This window comes from Aedes albopictus, unplaced genomic scaffold (genome assembly GCF_035046485.1).
Source record: "Aedes albopictus strain Foshan unplaced genomic scaffold, AalbF5 HiC_scaffold_188, whole genome shotgun sequence".
Classification (NCBI taxonomy): Eukaryota; Metazoa; Arthropoda; class Insecta; order Diptera; family Culicidae; genus Aedes; species Aedes albopictus.
In genome coordinates, this window is record NW_026916967.1 from 112 (window position 1) to 21,591 (window position 21,480).

General features: G+C 39.8%; 1 protein-coding gene across 4 annotated transcripts in view; it reads right to left on the minus strand.

Moving 5' to 3' along the window:
• Positions 1–2,273: 2,273 nt before the first annotated feature.
• Positions 2,274–21,480, minus strand: part of LOC109419655 (rhodanese domain-containing protein CG4456) — a 29,866-nt gene continuing 10,659 nt past the window's right edge. The window contains exons 1-4 of one of the 4 annotated variants that reach the window (XM_029869994.2): positions 18,388–18,653; positions 3,216–3,369; positions 2,987–3,152; positions 2,274–2,393 (exon numbers count right to left, since the gene is read on the minus strand). In XM_029869994.2, the coding sequence (XP_029725854.1) occupies positions 2,339–2,393; positions 2,987–3,152; positions 3,216–3,369; positions 18,388–18,411 (399 nt within the window). In that variant the 5' untranslated portion in view covers positions 18,412–18,653 and the 3' untranslated portion in view covers positions 2,274–2,338. The other 3 variants (XM_029869992.1, XM_029869993.2, XM_019693884.3) reach the window with 3 other exon arrangements.

The window sequence follows — 21,480 nt, forward strand, 5'->3', positions numbered from 1 at the left end:
AAAATAAGTTCTGATGGAAATAAAATAAGCAATCATATATGTCAATCAGTCGTTCTGAAATTACCTTCAACTTTACTCATGCTGAGTATGGTTCTCCAAGATGTCTCAGAGGAGTTCCTGAAAATGCTGAGAAAAATTTCCTCAGAATTCTGAGTGGGATCCTAAGTGAAGGTCTTCCAGAATCCTTAGAGGAAGCAGCCCAGATCACCCAGAAATTTCTTAGAATCCTGAAAAGGATTTCACCCTTGGTAGAGAACCCTGGTAGGGAATACTTCAAAATCGTGAAATGAATTCCCTTAGAATCCAGAGATTCCCTAGTATTCTGATAGGTATTCCCATATAATACTGTTGAAAAAAAATCCTCCAGAATTTTTAAAGAAACTCTTCCATAATTCTGAGGATTCCTCTAAAATTCTGTGAAACATTCCTCCAAAATGCTGAAAATTATCACACCATCAGCATCCTGAGAAACCTTATCATAAAAGAAAAAAGAGAAAAACTCTTTCAATAAGGATTTCGCTAGAATTCTGGGAGGGATTGCTCCAGTTTTCTGGCATGGATTCTCTCAGAATACTTAGAGGAATCCTTCCAGAATCCTGAGAGATTTCCTCAGATTCCCGAGATGGATTCTCCCGGAATCCTGTGATGGATTCCCTCAGAATCCTGGGAGAAGTTTTTCCTTGGGATTCTCAAAGAATGCTTAGACAGATATCCCCAGAACTCCCTTCCAGAATTCTGAGAGGGATTCTCCTAGAATCCTGAGAGAAATTCTCCTCTCTCTCTCTCTACTTGGCGTAACGAAATTCTCCTACAGTATTGAAATACATCCCATTAGAATGCCCAGAGATTGCCCCATAACCCTAAGAGGAGATCTTCCACATTATTAAGAAACTTTCATCAAGAATCCTAAGAGGTGTTCTCAACAAAAAAAATGTTATGAATCCATTCGGAATCATTCTGAAAAAAAAAGAAATTTAATATTTTTGAATATAAAGAAAATCGAATGTAAAAAATCTATTTGGTCGATTTCGTGGGGCTTCAAAAAATCGATTAATCGGAACAAAAACATCGATGTTGCGAACATCGATTCAGAATTGCCCAACGCTACTCTAGTCCACCCTTCGCCTGCATGGTGCTGGAAACTGGTCTCGCTGTTGTCGGTGTCTATATGGTGTGGAAACTTCGCTTCGAGAGCGAACAAGTATCCGGCATAGGCTCCTCCTAGGTGATGTATGGCGCACTCGATGGCGGCCCAGCTGATGCTGTTGAACGCATTCTTTATGTCCAGCGTGACGACAATAGCGGATTCCTGTTTGTTTCCTTTGGAGCGGTATCTCGGCCGTTTTGGTTACAGCCCTAATAGCGTCCACCGTCGATCAACCCTTCCGGAAGCCGAACTGGTTATCCGACAGGCCACAGTCATCTGGGTTTCTCGGTATAGAGATAGACTATCAGCCTCGACAGAAAGATCCGTTCCAACAGTTTTCCGGCGGTGTTTAGAAGGCCGACGGATCGCCAGGTGGCTTCCCGGGTTTGGGTAGTAGAACCAATCTTTGCCTTTTCCACCTCTCCGGAAATTCGCCTCTGTCTAGGCACCTCTGCATAGCCATTCTGGACATATCAGGATCAGGGTGTCTTGATAGCTATTGTCGGGATACCGTCCGGACCCGACTTAAGCGACTTCGCTATTGCGATGAGTTCGTCGTTCGTCACCGGGGCGACCTCGCTATGTCCGGTTTGGCCATAGGGGACGGGGCCCATGATCTTGTATCGATCTTCTGCAGCATCTGAGGGAAGCGTTCTAGGGGTGCTGAAGTGCCCTTTGTTTTGGCCATGACTACTCTGTAGACATCACCCCAAAGGAGTCGTGTTGGCTGTCTGGCAGAGATTCGTGCCGTAATCTCAGGCCACTTCATATGGATTGACTAATATGGTGAAATCTTGGTTAACATATAACACAATTGGTTTTAATACTTTAAGTAGCATCCTCCCACAGATGTCTCGTAATAGTCTATCAGTAAATTATGGTGGAATTTCAGTAGACAATTAGTGCTAACAGATATACAACAGCCACCGTCTTGAGTTATGGTCCGCCATTTTTGACTTTCGGGTGCTCATCATTTCTGGTCTCCAGACAATATTCGTCAACCATGAACAAGATTTTAGCTTTTCATTACACTTCGGTGCAATTAAGACTTTTTATCCTTTTGACGTTTTGTTAGTCAACATTTGGTAATAAATTTGTCATCGGAATAAATAATCTCACAACAATATTGTTTCTTAAAATTTATTTGCGGAATGTTCTCCCATCATAGTTGAGGTATTGAGGTGTCTTATCCTAGAGTCCCTGTTTAGCAGCCCATTCGGTCCAGGATCCCTTGTAGTTACGGGCACTGAAAGATGGAACAAACTTTAATATATCTTCTAAAATGATAACCTCAAACTTCTAAGCGAATGATGATCCCAGCACCGCGGATATTCAAGGGTAAGGGAAATGAAAGCGATTGCAAGGGTTTTAAGCTTATCTGTCATAAACTTAACGGAGCCATACACCATTGCATACGTATTTGGCGAATTTTTGAAAGTACTAGCGCTACTCCGTCAGGTTACGACAGATCAGTGGTGCTCGTATTCCAGCGGAAACTGCGATTATCATTCGCAATCATTAGGGATCATGATCGGTGGTTCCGTACTTGGTGTATCCGAGGCTTGTAGCCAGGTCGGTGGCCTTCTGGGCCCTTCCACCGAGTTTGCAGTGGAAGATCACCTCTTGATCTGGAGTTGGTTTGGCGTGGCCGAACTTGGCTTTGAACTCGTCAGCCGGAAGGTTCAAGGCTTGCTCAAGGGTTGGCACTGCAAATGAAGTGGCAAAGGGGAAAGGTTTCTTATTATGGGACGTGCTGTTATCAGGAATGCGTTGTCGTTTCGAGCATGAAGGTTATATAAGCGATGAGTTTGCTGTCTAATTGGCGCCCACCGAGCTTACTTTGTGTACCCAAGGTCAGCGATGGTATCAATGGCCATCTGACTCCGTCTTCCGGTTCGACAGGACATGATGATGTAATGATCCTGGTTCGGCTTAGGCACTCCGTACAATCGGCTGAACTCTTCCGTGCTGGTTTCCGGTGAGAACGCCTTGGCAACTTGCTCAACTGGATTTTTTTTCTTTAGAAAATGCTGAGTCATTGTGACGATTCCCAAATAGGATAACTTACGTGGAATGTTGATGCTGGTGGGAATCTGGCCAGTTGCGGCTAGCTCGTCGGCACCTCTCACATCGATGAGCACCTTTTCCGGATGGTTCGGGAGATCCAGGACTTCCTCGTAAGTGGCGATCGACATTTTGTTCGACGAGAACAGTTTCGTTATCTGTGCAAAAAACGAAGGTATAAACTGAACTGAGCTGCGATTTTGGGAATGCTATGCTTATGTTCGGTAGGGAGAGCTTATCGCAGCTGTCTGTGTATTTCGAGATAAATGATAAGAATTTGTATACATTGAATTCGTAAGCGATTGCTTTTAATCATACTTATTTGTATCTGCTTATCAAAAACTACACTTGAAGTAATTGGCAAACATATTATATAGGTCTAATATACAATTTGTTTTGAAATTATTTTTACAAGATTTAACATTGTTTGCGATTATGATTTTGAGTGGATTCAAATGCGATACTACATGTACGTTTCTATACGATATGTGGTTTACTGGGTGTTTTTTGCTCCATTTGTGCAGAAAAAACTGGCACTATTTATGAATTCAGGTCAATAGCTCATCCAAATAAATAAAAATAGCAAATTTTATATTTTTCCTACAAACTACAATAGATAAGCTTCAATTGCTTCTAACAACACTTTTTTCCAAGTGAAACCGTTTTTGATCTGCAGCCGGTTGAAAGTGTACCGATTCTGAAGTGCGCAGGCTTTACTACTTTGAAAAATCGCCAAACCGTATAAAAATTGATTTACTAATTCCAAATTCGCTTCAATTGTGTGTTGGATATAAAGGTATACTATAAGGGTTACCACTCATAAAAATACGTTTTTAACTGGACACCAGACATCAAAAATAGAACGGCATTGCTTTTTCTCAATTTCGCTTGTAAGATCAGAAATATTATAGGAAAAATATGTGAGTAATAGTAAGGGGCTCTACAACTAATACAACGAAACTAGGGTAAAATATTTGATGTTACTGTTCGAAAACCACACCGACAATTTTTGAGAAAAAAGTCTAGTTTCATAAACTGGTGGGGTGTTTGGGGAAAAAGTTTCTCGTGTAACTTTTTTATTTGTATCACGAAGTTTTGAGGCTATTGATTCATTGTATAACAGTTACTTTTCTGGATGACGTATTACAGATTTCATGATGGGTCATAAGCATCCCTACAGTTGCTATGGTTGATAAATTCAACTAATACAATATAGATCTTTAAAAACAATTACAATTGTTAGATTGATACAATAATTAATACACATATCATAATGGCGCTATTGTTTTGGCAGCTCTTGGCAGTTGCTTTTTTCTTTAACCGATTCTGCATACATAAATGAGCATTTGAATGGAATCTCCCCGCGGGGAGTAGCGGGGAGCGATTTGTATGACAGTTTGAAGTCGAACTTTTAGAATTTCTCGTACTAATAACATGTTATGTCAATTTTGAAGCCAAAAGTGTTATTTTGATCTCTTGCTCCATTGCAGATGTCTGATATACACAAGAACTTACAAATAAACTTTTGAAAGCAACTGTATTACTTATATCAATAGACTTTTGTAGTGGTTGAACTTGTTTGTGTTACACTGTTGAAAATGCTTTGACATCCATGTGCACAACAGAACATGTGCTCGATGAACAAATTGAGATTTGAAATTATGAAAAGAAATCCACGTACTCCGGTGAGACTCGAACTCACGACTCCCAATTCGCTAGACGGGCGCTTCTATTCCTTCAAGCTACGGAGTCACTCGACTATCTCCGTCGCCAGCAGGCCTAGAACTGAACTCGATTCCACAATCGCACATGGTTATCTTCTTTTCACAATCCAAACCCCCTTCGGATGGGATTAGATGAACATCTAACACATTGTCTGTTCTTTTCATAATTTCAAATCTCAATTTGTTCATCGAGCACATGTTCTGTTGTGCACATGGATGTCAAAGCATTTTCAACAGTGTAATTTCCCACATGGCTTGGTCAGCCAAAGCAAAATCAAGAAATTGACATTTGTTTGTGTTCTTTATCAAAAATTCAGTACTTTTTCCATCAGCAGCTATTCAGTGCTGTAACAAGATACAAAATCAATATTTCCATTTTTTTTAAATGCCAGTTAGTGCTCCTGATATTATGGATGAATGCTCAATATACGGTATCCCATATAAGACATGTTCAAAAATTGAGTTTCTGCCAGCTTTTCTCAAAATTGGACCTCTGTGCGTGTGGACCGGAACGCAGAATCAAAACAAAACAGCAAAAAGGGTTACCATCAGTGTGTTTTTCGATACCCACAGGGTTACTAGAAGTTCAAATTAAAAAATGAACCCAGGTGGTTTGCATGAGGTGTCGTTCAAACCAACGGGGGTAGACGGTATGCAGAATCCAGCTGTCACGGCCGGCAATAATGGTAATCACGTTCAAATGTATGCGTTCCTTTTTTGTAGATGTAGTTGTGAAACTGTGAGGAAAACATTTGCACTCTTACCCCGGACGTTAGTTTTATCATTAGTTACCCGTTTTATCCAATCCAATTGGGTAATATTTGCATATGAAATTTGAATAGACTTTGAATTAGCGTGCATTTTTGTGTGAGAAAAAAATCGCGCTGGTGTTCGTGTGTTGAAATGTCACTTATCTCTATGGACGTGATGAATGAAACAAATAAAAGCGAAAGAGGAACGGAGAGGGAAGATCTTGAGTGGTACTGGTTGAAGCGTGACTTCAGACACCTATGACAAAAGTAACCAATTCAGGTAATCCCATGTCAGTTAGAATGCCAAAAAGTTCAATAACAGTAAACCTGGAAAGAACACCCTATGTAAATAGAAGGGCAAATATCTGCTGGAACTATTAGCAATCACATTCAGCACATTGTTTGTAACTCCGGTGATGAACCACATTTATGTACACCATATGTCAGCTCCGTCGGTTAACCAGTTTACTGCTAATCATAATTTGGCCAAACGACTATCTATCAACTGGTGTTCAGCAAAATGACCTGACTAACGAGTGGGCTGTTCATAAACCACGTAGACCAAAATTTGGCCATCCCAGACCCCCCCTCCCCCCTCGTGGACTTTTGTCCATACAAAAATTTTGAAATTTGAATGGAGCGTAGACTTTGGCCAGACCCCCCTCCCCCCAAAAAGTCTACGTGGTTTATGAATGGGCCCAGTCATGATTTGGGTCAAATGGTGACCGGTGCAAAAGGCATGTGATCAAATGTCTGCATACCGGTACACAATCTGGAAACATTTTCCGGGAAAAAATCTTTTCCGATAAGTGGTTCTCCGGTTAATGGTTCACTCCGGTAAATGGTCTTTCCGGTAAATGGTTCATTCCGGTAGATAGTTTTACGGTAAATGGTATTCCGACTAATGGTTTTCCGGGTAATGTCATAGAACCTGTGCCCGCCTCATAATATACGCATTACACATGCAAAATGGTAATTGACAAAGGAAGCTTGCAGTTAATAACTGTGAATGTGCACTGAGAAGCAAACTTTGTTCTAGTTGGTACGTTATGCCATGAGGAAGAAGATTTGTAATTTTGGTATACCTTTTTGACCAAAAGTTATCTTATAAATCATTCCAAGCTTTTAAAAATTTTCAGCCTTTTGTTCATTCAGCCTTGTGTTATGATTCTTTAGTTTCAGCCTTTTAAAAATAATGGAATTTTTTGGTGGATTCCTGTCAACAACCGCAACGATGCAGAGTCTGGCGTTGATATACCGCATTTAGTTCACCACTGGACTGCGCACTGAGTCTTCATAAGCGCGAAAACGTAAATAAAACTGCGCGATTGCATCAAATCAAATTGATGTCTTCGGCGCACTATTTCTTCGATGTATGCTGAATAAGTGCTCTGAAGACACCAAGTTGATTGGATGCAATCGCGCACTTCTATTTGCGTTTTCGCACTCGTGAAAACTAGTGCGATAGTCCAGTGGTGAACTAAATGCGCTATAACTTCCCATGATCATTTTTGGGAGTCACCTTCACAAAGGAGTTTGGGCAAAAATATTGCACTGTTCCCACCAAATCGAACTGCACAGTATGAAAGTGTGACGGTTAAAAAGTGTGACGATAAGTGCAACCATGCTGTCTGACAGCATTTTGACGTCGAGAAATGTCACAGATTAGCACGTGGTGTGTGCTTCGTCGGATTCTTTCTAGGTTTTGTTTTGATTCTCGGCCATCTGACAACTCTCCGATTCAATTTTCTCTCTGTTTTTCTCGCGAAAGTTGGAGCAGTGTGGCCAGTAATGCAGGTTTGTGCGTTTATTCTAGTGTAAAAAGTTTTTGAAATGAATAATTTATGAAAATGGGGTCGGCAACCGTGCCCGAGCACAGAAAAAGTGTGATAGCTGAAGTGCATCAAAAATCCATCTTTGAAAGCAACCAGCAATATATGGGGTGTGTTCCATCTCATGTACATTAATGACACAGACAGAGCTAATGCTCTTTCATAATCTTTATACTATACTGATAAAATTATAAAATATTCATCTCAAGTTTCCTGTTAAACTCATGAGTACCAATTGAAAACTCAACATTTTCAAACTCAATAACGGCGCCGGCCACGTCCTTAGGTCATCGGTGCAGGGAAGGAATGTTACACAGACAAACAGACGTAACACTCTTCAAAACGGCTTGACACATGCATCTAACGATCAATTCAAATTTCATTTTATTTCCGCGATGCTTCCACCAGAGGCACTAGTGGTCGATCGCTTTGACGTTTGCCAGTGTACACGTTGCTGAATGATGCAAACAAAAATTACAGGCAATTTGTGTAGTACTGTGCGTGTTAGACAAACGTCAAATCGAAATCCATCATGGCCGACAGTGTCTCGCGCGGTTCTACCAACAGGTGGCAGTGTGCTTATGAAAAAGACAGTGAACAAAGGTTTTTGATGAATTTCCTCTAAGAGTTACGTCTGTTTGTCTGTGATTGTTAGTTCGATAATCCATTCGAGAAACCAAACGTCGGACGTAGTGCGCTGGGCTGCGGATTTGGTCCTATATCCAGCGCATTTTGCCTGACGTACGTCCGACGCACGGTTTAGGAGAAAAATCGATTTTTGCTTGTCAAAATTTCCGATTTTCAACTGCACGAACAATAATTTCACAAATGTCTTCATCGGATCTTTTCGCCTTTGAGGCTGTTAACTGTTAAAGACAGAATTTAACAGTTCTTTCTACCTTCAACAGCTTTTCCGCCTTTAACAGCTTATTTTGCCTTCATTGGCTCTTCCCACCTCCAACGGCTCCTTCCGTCTTCAACGGCTCAGCCTAGTACGGCTATTTATAGTTGGTAACCTTGATTGGCTCTTATCGCCTTCAACAAGATTTTATATCGTGATACCATACACGAAGAAACGAAACTTCCCAAATAGGTATTTTTCACCCAACTCCTGAGTTCCGTGCGGGAAGCCAAATTTGAGTATATGGCATAGTACCAATTCGAGTACCTGCACCGAACTGCTAAATTAGGTAAATTTTACTTAAAAATGGGTTTTGAAAAAACTATGTTTATTTGAACAAACGGGGAACTTTTTGTTGGGTGATTTTTACTCAAATTTATGTTTTCGTTCAACAACTCAAATGTTGAGTAAAATTCATTTAGAGTCTGTTCCAATTGGAGAATTAAAATTAATTTTCACTTAAACTTGACAGTTCGATAATTATTTCCTTAGGAGAACTGTCAAGTTTAAGTGTCGAACTGTCAAATTTAAGTAAAAATTAATTTTAATTAGCCAATTGGAACAGACCCTTAGTGGTCAGTTCGAAATTTACCTATTTCTTCAGTTCAATGTATTTACTAAATTTTGAGTTTAAAAATACCTATTTTTGGGTTTTTCGTTTTCTCCGTGTAGATTAATACCTTCACCTTGTTTTTCGCCTTCATTGGCCATTTAGCATACAGGACAATAATTCATTCAATCATTCGACATTTGTACCAAACATCCTTTCAACAAGAAATTAATAGCACAGCTGACTAGCCAACACTAGTCGAAGGCACAGATAGTGAGTTCAGTTTATATGTACTTCCGTAAACACTTGCGCAAACATAATATTTACCTTTTCAATACCAACATTTAAATTCAACAACTCAATCTCCAATTTTCTACTTTTTGGTCGAGCTAGTAAACACGTAAACACTTCACAAGTTGAATTCAAAACCAACTGTGCACGCACTTTTCACCTTTCTGGTCGCCAATTAACAACTGTATTCATTATTTGCATACACTTTATTAACGATACTTAATTTCCACATACATTCATTCACACTCCAGACAACAATAAACAATATTTATACATGTAACAGATCATAGACGTAAAAAAACGAAAAAAAACATCAAAGTAATTTTCATTAATATTATTAGCTTTATTAGGGAGATTTTCAGCCTGAGGCTGGTTCATCTCCACGCATTTTTTTTCATCATTTAAAGTATGTAATCATAACATAAGGTACAAGGGCGTAGCCAGCTTTTCGGTCAGGGGGGGGCAAGCACCCTTAGTAAAAATGTACCTACTAGTTTTTATAACTAAACGCAACACGATGAAATTGAATATAATAACATTATATCCTAAATGCTTTATTTAACCCTTAACCCTGTTGTATTTTGTACAATACGTTAACAAAAACTCGCCTGATCTACACAAACCAACGTGGTGGTGGTAGCGATGGCCAATTTCTGGAAGATTAAGTGTTTTTATTTACTTGTGCAATATTTTTCTCTGATTTTTTTTTCGTCAATGTCTACAAATTACGAACTCTTTTGAGTATAAACCTAGAATTTCCTGGTTCTTGTATGCTTTTATTTATCTTCCAATACTACTTGCTGGAGAAATTCCTCCAGAATTTTTTGAATTTTTGAATTTCAGAAGGAATTTCTGTAAGAATTTAAAAAAAATAAACCTGTACAAATTCCTGGATAAATTATGGGAGGGATACCTAGTGAAATTTCTGAAGGGATCACATGAGGAAATCCTAGATAAAATTCGGGAGGATTCCTTGGAGGAAATTCTGGAGAAATTCCTGGAGGAATTCTGGACGGAATCCCTAGTAAAATTTCATAAGAAATGTCTTTGAAAATTCCTATATGAAATCTTAGATAAATTTGTGAAGGTATCCTTGGAGGAATGCCTGTAGAAACTTCTGAGCAAATTCCTGGCGTAATTCCTGGAAGAATTCCTGGAGAATTTCCTTGAGCAAATTTTTGGGTGAATTCTTGGAATCCCTAGGAGAATTCTGGGAGAAGTTCCTGAAGAAATCTCCAGAGGAACTCTGGGAGGAATTGCTGGAGAAATTTCTGAAAATAATCCCTTGAAAAATTCCAGGAGGATTTCCTGAAAGAACCCTTGGAGGAATTTCTGGAGGATTCCCTGGTGGAATCTCTGGAAATATCCCTCGAAAAATTCGTGGAGATATCCCTGAAGTAATTGCTGGAGGAATCTCTAGAGGAATATCTGGAGGAATCCCTGAAAATTTCCTCAAAGTATTCCTGGAGAATTTCCTGAAAGAATCTCTGAAGAAATCCCAAGAGGATATCCAGGAGAAATTCCTGGACGAATTGCTGGCATAATTCCTGAAGGATGCCAGGAATATTCCGGAAGAAATTCCTGGGGTATTTCCTGGAGGTATTCCGGAAGAAATTTCCTGGGGAAATTCCTAGATAACATCCCGGAGGAATAAATGGAGGAGTTCCTAGTGGTATTCCTGGGGAAATTTCTGGAGGAATCTCTAGAGGAATTCTTGAAGGAATTACTGGATGAATATCTAGAGTAATCTCCAGAAGAATTCTGAGAGATTTATGTTTCTATTTCTGTTGTTTTTCTATTTTTGAAAGAACCCCTTGAGAGATTCCTGGAGGAATTTCTAGTGGAATTGCAAGTGGAATTCCTGGAGAAATTCTCGAAGAAATTCCTGAAGGAATCCCAGGGGGTTTCCTTGAAGAAATTTGTGAAGAAATCCCTGGAGGAATCCCTGGTGGAATACCTGGAGGAATCCCTGAAAAATTCCTGAAGGAATTCCTGGAGAATATTTTTGAAGAATTTCTGAAAAAATCTCTAGAGGATTTCCTGGAAGAATCTTTGGAGAAACTTCTGGAGGATTTCCTGAAGGAATCTTCAAAGAATTTCCTGAAGAGATTTTTCATGGAGAAATCTCTGGAGGAATCCCTTCAGGAGGCAAATCCCCTGGAGGAATATCTGGAGGAATCAGGAAGCAATTCCTGATAAAATCTCGGGAGAAATTCCTGGAGAAATACCTAGAGGAATTGCTGACATAATTTCTGTAAGATGTCCAGGAGCAATTCCTGGGGTAGTTCCTGATGAAATTACTGGGGCTATTCCTGAAGAAATTCCTGGATAAAATCCTGGAGGAATACCTAGAGGAATCACTAGAGGTATTTCTTTGGGAATTTCTGGAGGAATCTCTAAGAGAAATTCTCGGAAGAATTACTGGATGAATTTCAAGAGAGATTCTGGGATAATTCTATTTCTATTCTATTATTTTTCTGTTTCTGAAATCCTGGAGGAATTTCAAGCGGAATTTCTGGAGGATAAATCTTTGAAAGAATGCCTGAAGGAATCTCTGGAGGAATCCTAGAAGCAGTTAGTAAAGAAGTCCCTGGGGGAATCCCTGAAGAATTACTGATGGTATTCCTCCAGGAATTTCCTGGAAGAATTTATGAAGAAATCCCTAGAGGATTTCCAGGCAGAATCCTCTGGAGGATTTCCTGGAGGAAACCCTGAAATATTCCTGAGGGTATTCCTGGAGAATTTCCTGGAAGAATTTCTGAGAAAATCTCCAGAAGAATTTCTGGAAAAATTCCTGGAGAAATTGTTGACATAATTTCTGAAGGATGTCCAGGAGCAATTCCTGGATCAATTCCTAGAGAAATTTCTGGAGGAATTCCTGATGAAATTCTTGGGGTAATTACTGAACAATTTTCTGGAATAGTTCTTGGAGATATTCCTGGGTAAAATCTTGGAGGAACTGCTAGAGGTTCTCCTTTGGGAATTGCTGGCGGAATCTGTGAGGGAATCTCTGGAGGAATTCCTTCAACAACTTCTGGATGAATTTCTGGAGGAATCTATGGAGAAGCTCTGGGAGAAATTTCTGAAAAAAATCCCCTGAGAAATTCACGGAGGGATTTCAAGAGAAATCTCTGGAGGAATTCCTGGAGAAATCTCTGGAAAAAACCCTGAAAAAGTTCCTGGACGAGTTTTAGCGGAATTCCTAGAGAAATATCTGTAGCGATTCCTGGAGGGAAAACTGGAAGATTTCTTGGTGGAATTTCTGGAAAAATTCCAGAAGGTATTCCTAGAAAAAATCCTGGAAGAATTTCTGATTCTAATTTATGATTGGTGTTCCTTGATGAATTCCTGGTGCAATTCCTGGAGGAATCCCTGAAAAATTCTTGAAGGTATTCCTGGACAATATTCTTGAAGAATTTCTGAAGAAATCCCTAGGGAATTTCCTGGAAGAATGCTTGGAGAAACTTCTGCTGGATTTCCTGGAGGAATCTTCAAAGAATTTCCTGAAGAGATTCCATGGAGAAATCTCTGGAGGAATCCCTTAAGCAATTCCTGATGGAATCTCATGAGAAATTCCTGGAGCAATACCTAGAGGAATTGTTGACATAATTTCTGAAAGAAGTCCAGGAGCAATTCCTAGAGAAATTCCTGGGGGAATTCATGTAGAAATTCCTGGGGTAATTCCTAGATAAGTTCCTGGAGAAATTCCTGGATAAAATCCTGGAGAAATTCCTAGAGGTATTCCTTTGGGAATTTCTGGAGGAATCTCTAGAAGAATTTTTGGAAGAATTACTGGATGAATTTCTAGAGGAATTCTGGGACATTTCTAGTTTTATTCTATTATTTTTCTATTTCTGAAAAAATCCCTTGAGAAAACCCCGGAGGAATTTCTAGCAGAATTTCTGAAGGAATTCTTGGATAAATCCTCGAAGGAATTCCTAAAGAAATCCTTGGAGGAATCCTAGAAGCAGTTTCTAAAGAAATTCCTCTGGGAGTCCCTGAAAAAAAATGCTGATGGTATTCCTCCAAGAATTTCCTGTAAGAATTTATGAAGAAATCCCTGGAAGATTTCCAAAAATAATCTTCAGAGGAACTTCTGGGGGATTTCCTGGAGGAATTTTCAGAGGATTTCCTGGAGGAATCCCTGAAAAATTCCTGAGGGTATTCCTGGAGAATTTACTGGAAGAATGTCTGAAAAAAAAATTCCAGAAGAATTTCTGGAAAAAATCCTGGAGAAATTGTTGACATAACTTCTGAAGGATGTCCAGGAGTAATGCCTGGATAAATTCTTAGAGAAATTGCTGGAGGTATTCCTGAAGAAATTCTTGGGGTGATTCCTGGAGAATTTCCTGGAATAGTTCTTGGAGAAATTCCTAAATAAAATCTTGGAGGAATTGCTGGAGGTTGTCCTTTGGGAATTGCTGTAGTAATTCCTTCAATAATTTGTTGATGAATTTCTGGAGGAATCTCTAGAGGAGCTTTGGGAGAAATTTCTGAAAAAATCGCCTGGGAAATTCCCGGAGGAATTTCTGAAGAAATCCCTGGAAAAACACTAGAAAAGTTCCTGGAGGAGATTTTAGTGCAAATCCTGGAGGAATGCCTGCAGCAATTCCTGGAGGGAATACTGGAAGATTTCTTGACGGAATTTCTGGAAAAAATCCAGAAGCTATTCCTAGAAAAAATCTTGGAAGAATTTCTGAAGGAATCCCTGAAGGATTTCCTGGAGTAATTCCTAGAGGAATTCCTGAAGAAATTCGTGGATGAATCTCTTAGGGAATTCGTATAGGAATACCAGAAATAATTCCTCAAGAAATCGCTGATGGAGTTCTTGAACAAATTCGGGAGGAATCCTTACAAGAGTTTCTGAAGAAACTCCAGAAGGAAACCCGGAAGAAATTTCAAGAGGAATTACTAAGGGAATCCCTAAGCAGTTCCTGGAGGAAGTACTGAATCAATTCCTAGAAAAGTTCCTTAAAATAATGAGGAATTGCTGGAGGAACCCTAAAAAGAGTTCGTGGGAGAATCTTTGGAGGATGTTTAAAATAAGTTGTTTCAGAAAGAATCACAGAAGGAAGTCAAGAGTTAAGTCCTGCAGAAATTCTTGGAGGAATCCCTGGGGGATATCCTAGAAGAATACCCGTAGAGATTAACGGAGGAATCTCTAGAAATACTCCTGGAGGAATCTCTATAAGAATTCCTGTAGGAATTTCTGGAGAAATATCTTTACGCATTTCAATTCCCAGAGGATCCCTGGAATAATTCTTAGAGGAATCTCTGAAGAAATTCATCGAGAATTCCCAGTAAAAATTTCTGAAGAAATTGCAGATGGAATCCTTGGAGAAATCCTGAAGGAATACAAATAAGAGTTCGTGGAAGAACGCCTTGGGGAATCCCTGTAGCAGTTCCTGAAGAAACCCCAGGAGAAATCCTGGGGAATTCCTAAATAGTTCCTGGAGGAAGTATTGGATTATTTGGATTAGAACTTCTGAAGGAATTTTAAAAAGTGTACCTGGGGGAACCCTTGGAGGATTTTTTCAAATAATTCCTGGAGTTGTTTCTGAAATAAACACAGAAGATATTCCCGGTCGAATTCTTGGAGGAATGCTTGAAGGAAAATCTGGAGGAATCCCGGTAGCAATCCCATGATGAATTCCTTAGGAAATCCCAGGAAAGCTTTCTTAACAAATTCCTGGAAGAATTTCTGTAGGAAAAAAAAATGAAGGCATCCATGTCTGCAATATTTTTTGGACGAATTATTGTTGGAATTTTTGAATGGAGAATGTTTTGTACAAAGATTTAAGGAACTCCTGGAAATTTCTGGAGGAATTATCGAAAAAAGCACTGGATCAATCACTGAAGGATCTTCTAAAGATATCCCAGGAGAAATTCCCGGAGGAATGCCTGGTGAAACCCATACAGGAATTCTTGGAAAACTCTCTGGAGCAATCCATGCTAGAATCACTGAAGGAAGCTATGGAAAATTCCTGAAGGAATTCATCGATGTATCCTTGCAGAAGTATTTGTAAAAAAACTGAAGGAATCGTGGGGGGAATTCTTAAAGCATTTCTTGGAACAAACCCTAAAAAACTATCTGAAGATGTCTGCAAGATGTCCATGGAAGAATTCACGAAAGAGAAACTCCTGGATATGTTCCTTGAGGAATTTCTGAAAGAATCCTTGGAAAAGTTCCTGAATAACTGCCTAAAGGAATTTCTGGAGATGTCCTTGAAAGAATTTGTAAAGAAATCCCAGGTATTATTATCTTAGCATGACGTTTGTTTGAATTGAATACAAGTGAAAATTCGTGTAGCAATAGCATATAACTGCACTCTATAGCAGCATATAGGGTAATTCGCCAATTGTTGAACGGTTAGTACTGGCATTTTGGTTTTCGTTTGTTTTTCCGTGCATAATTCCACTTTAGTAGAAAAATATCAAGTGAACGTCTAGATCTACTCATCCCTTATACTGCCCATTGAATTTGTACTCCCTTAAATTCCATTTTCTAAGAGAAAATAGAACATTTGTATGGGAAGTCTGCAACCCAAATGTTGAACGCTTCCTTAAGCTAGCTCATCCTAATGTTGGACGGTTCTCGCCAATTGTTGAACGGTTGAAGCTTTGTTCGTAATTGATGACGTATAACCCGACATCAACCTATCATTCACCTGTTTTTATTTTGGTCACCAAACCCAACATAGATCCAACAGTTACCCGATGTGAGTCCAACAGTGGTCCAACATTTGATAAAATTTGACCCGACTTTGACCCGATATCCGATATTTTTTCACTCTGGCGGTTTTTTTTCCGGGTATTTCGTGTTTTGTGCCCAGCTAGTCCGAGCTAGTGACAATTCATTTAAATGACAAGGAATCGCTCATTTGAAGAGAGCGCTAGTGAACTGAAATCGTTTTAAACATGACTAGATGCAAAAATGGCTGAAAAAATTTGATTAGAAGCGAAAACGACAGAAGAAAAGTATGCCTTTAAAAGCCCCTGAAACACTTCTGGAAACCCATTGGACCCACTCAACCACCAAGAACACTCGTGGAACTACCCTGAAATCTCTTGAAAACTCGTGGGTTGCTCCTGAACCTCCTGGAACGCCTTAAAATACTCCTGGGACCCCCTTAATACTCTGAATTCCTCTTGAACTACTCTGGAATGTCCTTGAAACCCATTCAAACCACTGGAATCTTTCTGAAGCCCACTGGAACACCCCTGGAACATCCGTCGAACGCCCTTGAAACCCCATGAAATGCACGGTTAGGTAAAGTGAAAAAAAAATCTGGCAGTCATGCTAACATCGTAGGTTATGCCAGTGTTCAACAATTGGATCATGGATGCATAATGATAGTGTGATAAGAAAAATATTTTTTTCCAATTAAATTACAATGAAAATGTGATTTTAAACAATGTTAAACTGTTAAGGACATCCTTCCAATTCTTGTAACTATGGTGTGGCCTTGATATTTGTGGTCGATTTGCCTGCAAAGCTTATTTCGTAACAGCAATTTCTTAAAATTAATCTTAAGAATTGTGCAGTTTTCGTGTCATCAGTGGTACTAAATTTTTAATCAATTTTTTTGGCATAAAATATGTATAATTTTGTTAATTAATTAGAGCAATATCGTGACCTACATGTATATGCATCTACATCATACGTTTACATTGGATGAAAAATACTTAAGTAAGATTTATAATAAATTATTCAGAAACTGTTCAACATTTGGGTAGTGTTCAACAATTAGCGAATTACCCTAATTCTACAAAGTCCTTGTTTTTCCCTACCGGAAACTTGCCATGCTGTTTTTGTGTTCCATGAATAAACATCACAAAATTTAACCATTCATCCAAGCTTGTTATTTGGTTAAATTCTATGATAAGATTGAAGTAGATCTCTTGGAGAAATACTTGGCGAAATTTCATGTGAATTTCAAGAATCTGGCTACGCCCTTGATAAGGTATCACAAACCTTATTTAGAAGTAATGCTCAACTACGTCTTTTCAAATTTAACTGAGAGGCAGAAAACATGAAAAAAAAAAATGAATACAAAGAGTAAACAAAAATCCGTCATTATTGTTTAGAAAATCATCCGATCGTGATTGCCATTCAGTTTTCAGTGATCATAATAATCAAGGCCACTAAAATTAGACATGGTTTCAGCCTGAGACGAAACCGGTCAAGTGGCTTCTTATTGTTATTATTTTCTTCCGATGTGTTTGTTGTTTATTTTCGTTTCGCTTCGATCGTCGCTCCGGCTAGTGTTGCCAAACATTTTATGTAATTTCAAGTTGAAAGTTTTTTTTTTACAGTAAATATCATTGTAGTATTTTATCTAAGTGATGTGGAATATAGGACAGATAGAACATAAATCAGGCCAAACATTTCAATAGGTCATATCTGCATTTGAGAGGCTCTCTTTGTTCATTTTCTCTTTCAATTATTGCAATGTAATGGTACACTTTTCAACTATTTTTGCAGTACAAATCAAAAGACGATTGTTTTGACCATCGTTCAATGCAAGGAGACAATCATAATACAAATAAACAGCTGAGATATTAACGAAAGAGAGGGATACTAAAGAGAGCCTCTCTTCTGCAGATATGACCTTTAGACATGTTCGACCTGAAATGAGGACAGCCCATTAATTTTGTCATGAGTTTAATGGGACGGGCAAAGGGACGGAGATAATTCCCATAATTTGATTGATAGCGTGTTCGTAAATCAAAACTAACGAAAGCTTATTTTATAAACATTTATAATTCTTTTGGTAAAAATAACTTGATGCTGCAACCAATTTTTTTTTTTCAAAATTTATCACGTATAGTTGTTATCAAGAAAAGATACAAAATGGTCACCACTGAGATGCTGTAACTCTGTTTCCTGGTAATAGTTCACCAGCTTACATTTTGACGAGAAACTGCAAATGTCTTCAATGTTTCAGGTTCCAGCAAACAGCGCTTCATCATGGGCGGCACGATCAACACGAAAAAGCAGAAAAGAATTTCACACCACAGCACAAATGAAACTGAAGCAAACGCACATGTGTGCCGCCATCACCATACACCAGTGACACAGATTCCCCTCTCGAAAGTCGTGAATTTTACCGGATCAATATTTACCCAGTTGAAGAACAAGGCACACATGTATGAATGTTGTGTTAACTCCACGAAAACTTGTCCGTAACTGGTGGCTTAAAAATTTCGATGTCCTACACGCTTACTAAACTAGATCGTAGATCGGTATGTCTATCTATCTATATGCACAGCTTTCAAGCGTCCGTCCGTGATGGTCCGTTGCTAGGTTACTACTGTAGGAGCCCAAGTGAACTACGCGCGATCGCAGTAGGTCGTTGCCTTTGTATGCCGCGACCCATCATCCACATCACCGCCGCGCCGTGGAGTCAACTTCTCAGTCCCCATCGAAAGCATGCATGTGCGTCTTGGGATTGGGGGGCTTCCTTCTCTACTTCTCCACACAAACACTGCATCAAGCGAAAAATGCCGGCTGTATTAAATAACTAGGTATACCTATACGCCTATACTGTATTAACGAACATAGGCCGAGGCCGCGATGACGGTATGTGGGAGCTCTTCATTCCCATGTGCAGTGAAAGTCTTTTCGATGCCAAGCAATGCGACTTAATAATTAATCAAAGGCGGCCGCATGGATGGCAGTCTAATTACATACAAGCGGGTGGCGGATGACCGTGCCTCGTGAGACCGAACTGACGCAGGTTGGCCGGTTTGCTAAGATATTTCAAAAGAAATATCTTGATACATCTAAAACATTGTGTGTTTATATTGTTGTTTTTGTTAATGATAAGGTTAAAATAACTATTTTTGAGCATAGTTTACCAAATTGCCATTGCCAATTTAATAATGTTACTCTAATTTGAGAAACATTTTAAAAATCATAGGCATCATGAGAAATAAATAAGAAAACATGCATCCATCATCGTGAATTTGCTGATTTTTCTGCTAATCCTGATGTAATATCTTTAGCACATGCTGGTCTCTACTCTGCACTAGGTAGGTATGCAGGGGTTACGAATTTTGCTGAGTCATGATGACTCGGAATCGTTTTGCTGTCGTGCGTGGTTTGGTGGTTCCACATTGCGATCCGCATCATAGAGACGCCGCGCGTGCAAGACGTCCATCGGAACTGGTTTAGGTTGGTTTCATTTCGTCAAGTGCAACTAGTGTCTCTCCGTTGTTGTTATTTTTAACCTTGTTTAGCCTACTATACTTTTTCATATTATGTTTACATTTGATAATTCGTTTGGCAAACATTTGTGCAACATATCTATACTACTGTTATATAACATATATTCATCCATATCCGCCCAGCAGCCTCCTATTCATAGGACAGTAAATACTTTCGAAGTTAACCCTCGAGCGATCGCGCTTTTGTATTTTGTACAACACGTTACAAATCTAGCTTTTTGTACTCAGCATTAGCGTGTCCCAAGCAGAGCTGCGAGATATCAGTCATGTCAGTTGACTACTGATTTTGCACCACCGTCACTCTCACTGTAGGCCGATCAATATCAAAACGATAGTGACCGGCAACGGCTTGATACTGACTCACACTCCAGAGCACTATCATAGTCATGAGAACGTTATAAATCTGAGGACTCTTGAGTTACGCTTTTAATTCTTGGTTGAGTTGAAAGAAATTTAAGACGATCTTATGGTGATTTTGATTAAAACCACCGATAATTAATGACGACTTCGTGGATTTCAATGGAAGCCATGTTGGGAAAACTCAAGAATAATGCTCTTGTTACCCAAAATAATAATTTTAAATATTTTATTATTGCATTCTTATCGAAGCGCGTGGCAATTTTTGGAAGTATCTTGCATCATATAGGTATTCAATGAATTTCGCTTGGCATTTGACAACCCGTTACATTACGGAAATTTTCCCAATTTGTGTTAGAAGCTAATCCCAATTATAATATTCTATCATTTTCATTGTATTTTTTTCCCAAATCAATTCAACTTATCCTCGAACATAAAAGCTGCCAGCAGCAACAGTAACAAATTTATAGTCATTTTATCGTGTACTTGAAGAGCTCTGCAAGCATAGACCAATTCGCCTAGAAGACATCTTGGGGAGTACAAAAGGTTTTAAGAGAACTTTTGAATCAACTCTCCAAGACTATCATAGGATGAGCCTCTTTAGCTTATGGCGGGTTTCGCTCAAAACTCGAAGTCTAACGCCGCGGCTCCACATCGAGCAGCTGCGTAACGTAGGTAGAAGTGGCTCAGGACTACGCGCAGCAGTTAGCAGTGGCCCTACCAACGGAAGAGCAGCTTGGCGCAGCTACACTTGAAGATGGCTGGAGGGACAACCGATCCGCCATAGGCAGTACCTCGGCTACAGCACTAGGTTTCGCGACTCCGAATCACAGAAACGACTGGTACGACGGCGAATGTGAACAGTTGAAAAACGAGAAGAATGCAGCATGGGCGAGAATGCTACAACACCGTACGAGAGCGAATGAGGCACGTTACAGACAGGCGCGGAACAGGCAGAACTCAGTCTTCCGGATGACGAAGCGCCAGCAGGAAGAACGAGGTCGCGAAGCAATGGAAGAGCTGTACCGCGCTTAGGACACACGAAAGTTCTATGAGAAGCTGAACCGCTCGCGCAGAGGCTTTGTACCACAAGCCGACATGTGCCGAGATAATCACGGGAATATTCTCACGAGCGAGCGTGAGGTGGTCGAGAGGTGGCGGCACCAATACGATGAGCACCTTAATGGCGACGTTGCAAGTACCGAAGGTGGCGTGGTAACAGATCTAGGAGTATGTGCACAGGACGAAAGACTTCCGGCCCCTGACCTCCAAGAGATTGAGGAGGAGGTTGGTCGGTTGAAAAACAACAAAGCCACTGGAGCAGATCAACTACCAAGCGAGCTTCTACAATACGGTGGAGAAGCACTGGTGAGAGCACTACACTGGGTCATTACCATGATTTGGGAGGAAGAAGTATTACCGGAGGAATGGATGGAAGGTATCGTGTGTCCCATCTACAAAAAGGGCGACAAGTTGGATTGCGGGAACTACCACGCGATCACACTACTGAGCGCTGCCTACAGGATACTCTCTCAAATTTTATGCCGCCGTCTATCACCGATTGCAAGAGAGTTCGTGGGGCAATATCAGGCTGGATTTATGGCTGAACGCGCTACAACGGACCAGATGTTC